The 9,366-nt window shown below is 41.1% G+C and overlaps 1 protein-coding gene across 1 annotated transcript in view; it reads right to left on the reverse strand.

The window, feature by feature from the left end:
• The window catches only part of LOC115472425 (transmembrane channel-like protein 2), a 143,002-nt gene extending 141,445 nt beyond the window's left edge, over positions 1-1,557 (reverse strand). Inside the window, 1 exon segment of the mRNA XM_030206743.1 lies at positions 1,548-1,557. Coding sequence (XP_030062603.1) covers positions 1,548-1,557 — 10 coding nt within the window.
• Positions 1,558-9,366: the final 7,809 nt, after the last annotated feature.

A 9,366-nucleotide genomic window follows, 5' to 3' on the forward strand; every position in this document is an offset into this window, starting at 1 on the left:
GATTACTTCAAGAGCACTGTACATATGTTTATCAGATGTCAAGCTTCTTTGGGTCACAATGGTTAAGTGCACGCTCCGGTTAACTGCATGTATTTCTTTGGTCCCAGACCCTTGCACTTAAGCGGATTGCACTGTACTGCCTTCTGTGGGTAATATCAAAGCGGTGTACAATATTTCAACACACAGTATTAGAAAATAGGAAAAGAACTACAATATCTGATAAGAAAGGGATAAAGGATAAAATAGAGAGCTTGTGAAGAAAATAGAAGATAAGTAACACTGTTGATCCTGGAAAAAGTATTCGATAATGGGCAGAATGCTTAATGGAATCATAAGTGAAAAACAGCAGAAAACAGATGGGTCTTTAAACCGTTTTAAAATTCTCAATTTCATTAAAATGAGCATGCCAGACATGATGTGAGGGGAAGAGAGAGCAGGGCAGTAAATGCGGCAGCGTCGGAGACTAGCGCTGGAAAAAGCTCTTCAGCTGGTGGTGGTTGGGACCCCCGCCAGCCAAGGTATGTGCAGCAGTAGCAGCAGCAGTGGCGGTGGGCGGGTGGGGGTGTCAGGGCAGCAGTAGGGGGGTGGCAAGGAGGTGGACCAAAATGTTCCCCCTCCCTTTGGGGTCTGGCCCCCTCCCACTTTGAGGTCTGGCTACGCCCCTCCACTCCCCCTGCCTCTCCTACTTTCCAAGCATTTGTCCATGCCCCTCCCTCTCCCGTATGTCTTTATCTCCTTCCCCAGGGTCCATTCCCTTTTCCTCCCTCAACATCTGTCCTGCCTCCTTCCCCAGCATCCATTCTAACTCCTCACCTCTTCCCTAGCTTATGCCCCTTCCTCCCCATTTATCTCCTAATTCTTTCCCAAGCATCCATTCCCTCTCTACCTTTCCCAGCATCTGGAATGCATCTCTCCTCCCGCTACAACATTTGCCCTTGTCCCTTTCTCTCCCTACCCTCCTTCAAATTAGTTAAGGAGCAAGAGCAGCTGTAGCAGTCAGCCCCTTTGCTTCCCAGCTCTTGACCCCTATGTTTAAATTTTAGCACAATGAGTACGAATGATTTTGGCAGCATTTGCAGATGTGACAGGAACTTCCTGTTTCAGTAAATGGAAGTTCCAGTCCCTACCTCAAATACAATTAAAAGTATGTATGCTTGTGGTGGAAAAAGTGAGTGATCAAACTCGGTAGCAAAAGTGATCTATCAAATCAAGCAGTGATATGGCTACCCTGGACCTAATCTGATGGCTGAAAATTTGGTTGCAAAGGGGTAGCAAGCCATTTTGTGTGTGTGTGTGTGTGGGGGGGCACTTACCACCCCATAGCAATGCCTACGACACTGTACATGGACTACGAGTTATTTTCTTTTATACAAAAACATAATAAACCTTTCAGCTTTCAATTACATTTATTTTCAATACTTTTAATGAATTGTCTTCAATAAAACAGAAATTACAGAATCACTCTCTATTTTCCAAGTAAACAGGTTCTCATATTACAATAAAGTCCTCCTTCTGTAATGAAAACTGCATACTAATTTCACACTTACCATCTTCCATGATGATTTCTAAGTGGCTTTTATTTTTTTTCCTCATACTGAATTTTCTTTCTTTCTTCCCAAAGAAGAAACAGGATCTCTCACAAGGTCTGAACCACCTCCTGCAGGTTCCAAATAAAGATATAACCCAAGGGAACCCAGCTTCTCTCTCAGTTATTTCCAAACCATGTCTCTGCTTCCAAGAAGCAGTGAACAGCACTATGGCAATGACAAAACCTACTCTCCTCCAGTGGGGAAAGCACCTGTGAGCATTAGGTTACACTACATATTTAAATATGAAGGAAAGTCAATTCAGTGGATACAATGAGGTTCAGGTAACAGGCAGATGCAATTCATCCCACATGCAAAAGTTTAGTGAGCTCAGCCAAGCATCAAAATGTAATCTCATTATACCTCTACATGTTATATGCCATTTCACTTCATGCTAGGTTTCTTTATAGTCTTAAACCTTCACCAACTCACCAACTCCTATCCATCCAGACCAATTGAAAAAGTTATGATAATAGGAGGACATGAAGGTGCCAAGGATGTCTTAATTAGTCAATCAAAAGAGGGTAAAAGAGAACACCAAAAGGTAAATACAAAAACAAAGCACACGTTGACCTCCACCAAGAGGACAATGAAGAGTTCTTCATTGGAAAGACTTGACACGGGCCGTGTTTCGGCGACCAAGCGCCTGCATCAGGGGTCACTGAAATTGTAGAACTCTTACATGATAAAGATAAGAAATCTGTGAATTCAGTTGAATGACACGCAATGCCCTCTGTTGAACTGATACCGCTATCAGTGAAAAACTGCCAAAACAGCAGCTTCGGTTCAACAGAGGACATTACGTGTCATTTAGCTGAATTCACAGACGATTTCTTATATTTATCATTTAAGAGTTCTGCCATTTCAGTGACCCCTGATGCAGATGCTTGGTCACCAAAACACGGCCCGTGTCGGGTCTTTCTAATAAAGGACTCTTCATTGTCCTGTTTCTGGAGGTCAATGTGTGTTTTTGTTTTTGTAAGAATGTCTTAGAAGCTGATGTTTGTCCCTATCATCTTTCCATCTCCCTTTCCATTCTGCTCTTAGAGAAACAAGATTTTAGGAGGACTCCTGCTTTCTTTTGAATCAGTGAAAATAAGTTAGCTAGCCAGTAGATGTCTAGCATTAGTGACACGTGTAGCGTAGTCTTTAGAGATATTTTATATTTCTCTACTGTGCACCTAAGCTGAGTCCTGGACAGGTTTAAGACTCAGCTCTAATTTCATGCTTGACATTATGAGGGGATATGGAGTTACTCAAACACTATCAGTTTGCTAGAAATCAGTTCTTGCTACTGAAGGTCTATTATTACAATGTCACTCTAAGCAATTTTGTTGACACAAGTCAATGTTTATGTTCTCTAAATTCCATAAACTCGGGGCAATGTCGAGTAGAGATTTTGAAATCCTTTTTCACATTACCTCTCTGCTTTGAGTTGAAATATGCTCAAGAAAAGTAATATAGAAATGTAGAGGCAAATTTTAGATGCAATGTGGAGAGGGTGCTTCATATTTCCAAATTAGAGTGTGGAGGACCACATGGCAAAGCTTCTCCTTGTAAAAAGAAAACTGTGATTTTAGAAAGCTGCATGTGGGGGAAACAAACATTAAACCCCCTCCCCACACATACAGACATAGAAGCAGCCCCTTCTGTGGCATACAACACCCTTCCCCCATGGCAGACACCCCCACCATGGCACATAATCCCTTTGTTGCAGCCTCCTTTAGCACGCAATATCCCCCCCCCAACACACACCCCCTCTATGGTATACTCACCCACCACTGTAGCAGTCCACCCTACAGTGAAGGTCCTCACAACTGGACAACATGTTGATATCTAGCAGCTTCTTACCAGGGTCCCCCCCCAAGGGGAAAGATCCTGAAATATACCCTTCCAACTGCCCCCCAACTCACTCCCCAGACATTTTGGGGGTCTTTGGTATCTAGTTGGAGCAATGCCCACTCACTCTTATCTTGTTTCTCAAGCCATCCAAAATGGCTGCCAAAACCAGGCTTTCATATATGGGACAAAGATGTTTAATTTTATGGTTCATAATCCATCTTATTTTCGAAAGAGATCGCCGGCCATCTTCTGACACAAATCGGGAGATGGCCGGCCATCTCATGAACCCTGTCAAATCGGTATAATGGAAAGCTGATTTTGGCCTGCTCCAACTGCTTTCCGTTGCAGAGCCGGCCAAAGTTAAAGGGGGTGTTTCAGAAGGGTATGAAAGGTGAGATGGGGGCGTGGTTATGAGATGACCGGCTTCGGCCGATAATGGAAAAAAGATGGCCGGCTCTGACGAGCACTTGGCCGGCTTCACTTGGTCCATATATATTTTTAGGACCAAGCCTCAGAAAAGTGCCCCAATTGACCAGATGACCACTGGAGGGAATCGGGGATCACCTCCACTTACTCCCCCAGTGGTCACCAACCCCCTCCCACCCAAAATTTTTTACAAAACATTTTTTTGCCAGCCTCTATGCCAGCCTGAAAATGTCATACCCAGCTCCATCACAGCAGTATGTAGGTCCCTGGAGCAGGTTTTTGTGGGTGCAGTGCACTTCAGGCAGGTGGACCCAGGCCCATCCCCCCTACCTTGTTACACTTGTGGTGGTAAATGGGAGCCCTCCAACTCCCCCCCCAAAAAATCCACTGTACCCACATGTAGGTGCCCCCCTTCACCCCTTAGGGCTATGGTAGTGGTGTAGAGTTGTGCAGAGTGGATTTTGGGGGGGATTTGGGGAGCTCAGCACCCAAGGTAAGGGAGTTATGCACTTGGGATAAATTTTTGAAGTCCACTGCAGTGCCCCCTAGGGTGCCTGGTTGGTGTCCTGGCATGTCAGGGGGACCAGTGCACTACAAATTCTGGCTCCTCCCACGACCAAATGCCTTGGATTTGGCCGGGTTTGAGATGGTCGGCTTCAGTTTCCATTATCAGCGAAAACCGATGCCGGCTATCTCAAACCTGACCATCTCTGACATTTGGCCGGCCCCAACCGTATTATCGAAACAAAAGCTAGCCGGCCATCTTTTTCGATAATATAGTCGGGGACAGCTCTTTACGGCGCCATCTATTTGGCCGGCGCCATTTGATTATGCCCCTCAATATGATAGAAACCACAGGTATTTGTTGTCCTTTCTTTTTGTGTGTCAATGTATCATATCATTTTAACTTCAAAAGCCCACTATAAAACTATCAAAAATATATATTTAGTTTAATGTAAAAGGTATCATCCTATAGCCCTGATGCCCCTTTTTTTGTTTTGTAACTGATTACGTCCTATAGGAGGTAGACCCCGGTACGGTATGAGGAATTTTGGATTTGTGGGAGTAAATTCCTCAGCACCTGGAATCGGGGTTATGGGAACTGTACTGGCTAACGGGTAATGTCTAGGTGGTTATTCTAGAAACTCTATTCATATGTTAGATGTCTGAAAACTGGCATTGAGATATCCATATTACATGGACATCCCTAAATCCTGATTTTATAAAGCCAGCATATAGATGTCTAAAACAGCAATATGCCCATATGGCAAGGGGGCATGGTCTGGGTATGTTTTAGGAGGAGTTAGGGAGGGGTCAACATATGGATGAACAACTCCAACTGCAGAAGAGAAAGGGACATCCATGTCCAAAAAGATCTCAGTAGATATTTTTCTGTTCCTGGGGTTTGGGGGGTGGGGGGAGCTTACAATTAAAAAAAAAAAAAGGAAAAATAGATTGCAAAAAGCATTATAGGGATTTTGACCTGGCAACTTCTGGTTCTCTGCCCTGATTCTCACAGGGCTCCTCTAACCATAAGGCTATTCTTCCACATAGATGTCTGTGTGGCCATGTTATAATATGGATGTTCCTCTGCTGCCTCAACGACATTCACACCCCTTGTTTTGCACCATTCTTAGTTTTTAAAATGGATGCACACACTGGACATAGCCAACACTCGGATGCCCATTTCTCATGTGTTTTAGAACAGGCTGTAATGTGAGTAGATTCTGTTCTAAAATACAGTACATAAGAAATGGGTATTCATATGACATACCATAATGACTTATAATTGGAACTGTAATTCACCATCATTTACTTAACAATAGGATTACTCTCTTCCTATACCGTATTGTTTAATTTTAATATGCAATCCATGTTCAATATGTGATACCAATTGTATATTTTCCCTTTTTTTACCCGACTGTTCATTTAGCATTCATGTTCTATATATATTACAAATTGTATATGTATTCTGAAATGACATAAGTCATGACGGAAAAATTGTAAGCCACACTGAGCCTGCAAACAGGTGGGAAAATGTGGGATACAAATGCAATAAATAAATAAAAAAAAATATGTGACATACAGACTTGGATGCCCATATTCTGAACTGGACATCTTTTCTAAAATGCCCTTCCTAGTATCACAACATAGCATAGTTTTCAGAGCTCTAGACAAACCCCTTGCTTTCAAAGTTATACCAGACACTAGGCTGAACTCAACTACAAACAGTTTTACTAGGATGCAAAAAAAAAAAAAACCTTCACTGTACACACATCAATATGAAATAACGTATTGAAAAGGATATAAACAGTGAGATAATTAAATACAATGGCATAGATAGAAATCCCCCTCCAAAAAAAACCCCAAGTAAAACCATGTTATGGTGTGCACGCATTTCAGTTTGGTCCCAAGCAATATAATAAAGGTGTAGCTTTGAGCTAGGCATTTCCTGGAGTGCTCTAATATTAACTAAGGCTTTGATTGAGATGAGGTTTATTAGCATTTTCAGTCACACTGTGACCTGGGTTGTAAATCACCTTTTTACAGCCCTCTGTTACTTTTGGGTTGCTGATCAGGAGCTCCTAGCAAACTCACTTTATGATTGCTTCTCTTTTTAGGCTGAGAGAATGAGCTCAACTCTGATTTCAGAGGAGCCTTTCTGCAGTTGAAAGCAAATATCTGTCCCTCTGTTTTGAGCTCTGTGGTAGCTAGAACTCCTGGGCCTCTGAGACTAAGCATGCTGTGCCCATCTTATTCCTCTCTCTGAAGCCCAACAGACGTTTTCCTATTGCATTAGAATTAGTGTTGCAGGTAGTTGTGGGAAAACAAGCACATTTTACCTAAAAAACAATCCTAAAATAAGCAATATCAGTTCTAAAACAAGCCCAAGAATAAACCCAATTGTTTTGCACGATAAGCTTCATCATATGCTAAAACACCCTTTAAAATGTTAAACATGTTCATGTGTATAAACATAACATAACTCAAGTACATTAATTGCACATTCTCATCCCAGGCCAATCTTAATCTATGTCAGTCAATCAAAACATCCAAGACATCATTATTGACAGTATTGTATGCATTGTTGCAATACATCTCAATGAAGCTAACTTAACACTTGCTATAATGAAAGACTTACAAGCATGCCTCCCCTTCTGCTCCCCCAACATGGCCTGGCATCTTTTCCTCCACTCCACTCCCCTGCCCCTGCCCCTGCCCGCTGTCCGGCCACTTTCCCTTATTCTCAAACTGCTTCCCTAAATCCAGCCACTGGGTGTCACTGTGCCTGGTATGCTTTCCTCCCCTCCTCACTGCAGCATGTCCACCTCCTGCCAATCTGGGCAACAGAAGACTTACCTGGGAATCAAACTCAGGTCATCCAAAGTTACTCCCACTCAACTACTGGACTGGCTAAAGTGCATTTTAACATTCTTGGGATCCTATTCAACAAAGATATTTTCTAGGGACATAACATGGAGAAAAGCCCTTTTTTCCTAAGATCTGTTAGTCAATAAACAGTTAAGGGTTAAAGTAAATGTGACTACACATTCAAAAAGAAGGCAATAGTTTTCTGAGGTGGATATTAAACGTCATAATATTGAGGAAACTTGTGGGGTGTTGGCTTCTCAACGTACTGCTTTACAATTGGTGGGAGTTGTCCTTGTTAAAGATAACACAGGACTTCATAGTCAATTAGAAATCATAGAAAATTCAATTAGATCATGCAATTTTAGATTTTTGAATTATCTCCCTTAACATTATTTAAGAATTACCTTAAGGATGTTCCCCAGATGTTAGATGTAGATGCTATTTTGATTTCTAAGTTATATTATATTTCCATTTAGAGGCAACTCACTGAAGTGAAAACTCTACAATATCTAAGTTAACGCAATTTATTGAATCTTCTCAGGATGTAATAACCTCCAGGGCTACCCTAGTGGTCACTTTAATAACTGAAAATTGATAAAATTGCGATGTTTAAAGTTTTTTTGTTCCAAGAAAGATCTTATGTGAGTTATTATATCTCCTGATGTTTCAAGAGTTACCCAGCTACAAAGGAAGCAGTTCCTGAAATTTAAAACTAGCATATTGGCAATGGGTACCATATTTTCTGCATTTTCCATATAGATGTTTTTGAAGATTCTTTAAACAAATAAGTTAAATTCTTTGTTTTGGTAGTAATACATTTTTGTTCACTTGAAGTGGGAAGAAAATAATGGAGGGTGAATTAGTGAATATCTCTCTCTTATTAATATTGAAATTCTGGACCCCTGGTTTTGCATTTAAGGTCAGTGCTGAACACAGATGTTTTAATTTCCTTCCTGATATGGAATGATATATTTTCATTGGTGTTATAATATATGTGATATCCTATATGTATTAACAACTTCAATAAATATAAAATAAAAAAATACACATGTTCATTGCTGCTCTACCTTCTCTCCATCCAAATTACATCCCTGGGACTTACCACAAGTAAAAGTAGGTGCACAATTAAAACAGGCTCTACATGCAGAAAAGGCTTTATAAAATTACTCTCATTCTGCTGGATTCTATATATCGCGCCTTAATTTCCCCAAGGAAATCGAAGTGTATTCTATAACAATGCACGTAACTTAACTGGTTAACTAGCTAATCAGCACAGTCAGTTGGATGTTAATAAGCAATTATCAGCACCAATTGTATTAATTAAGACTTACGTGCACAACTCGCTAAAAGTATTCTGTAACATGGTGCGCATAATTCTAAGTCACATAGTTGAAAAGGTGGCATGGCCATGGGTGGGGCATGGGCATTTCTAAAATCTATGCGAGTTGTTATAGAACACATCTGCTCTGTGTCTAATTTAGGCGCCAGGATTTACACCAAGTAAAATGTGGCATAAATGACCATGACTAAATTTGGTCACGTGGAGAGGCACTTGGTATATTCTATATACCATGCAGAAATTTAAGTCTATTCTATAAATTTAGACGTACTTTAAAGAATGTGCCTAGGCATATTCTTTTACACATGGAATTTTCAGGCACCAGATATAGAATCTAGCCCATTATGTATTCACCGAAGGTTTTGCAAGCTGCTGATGGTAAGCTTGCTAGGTTGATACTGACAAAGAACCACAAAGAAGGTAATTTAACTGATAAAAATGGAGAAAAAGACCTCAGAAGTCCATGGCAATACTTTTGAGTTCATTTTATGCCACAATTAGACTTCACACTTACTCATGGGTCTTAAAAAACTCCTTGTTAAAGAGCAAATAGTGCTCAATGTTATCAATTTGTATCTACTTTTTAATATGTTGGCATTGTAAGTAGTATACTATCCTGCTTATAATCGAAAGAGAAAAACGCCTATATTGCGACCCAAATTGGGACGCCCACGGGTGTCTTTCTCCCGTGGGCGCCCAAATCGGTATAATCGAAATCCGATTTTGGGCGTTTCCAACTGCAATCCATCGCGGAAATGGGTAAAGTTGACAGAGGCGTGTCGGAGGCGTGGTGAAGGTGGA

The sequence above is a fragment of the Microcaecilia unicolor genome, chromosome 1 (assembly GCF_901765095.1).
Source record: "Microcaecilia unicolor chromosome 1, aMicUni1.1, whole genome shotgun sequence".
Lineage (NCBI taxonomy): Eukaryota > Metazoa > Chordata > Amphibia > Gymnophiona > Siphonopidae > Microcaecilia > Microcaecilia unicolor.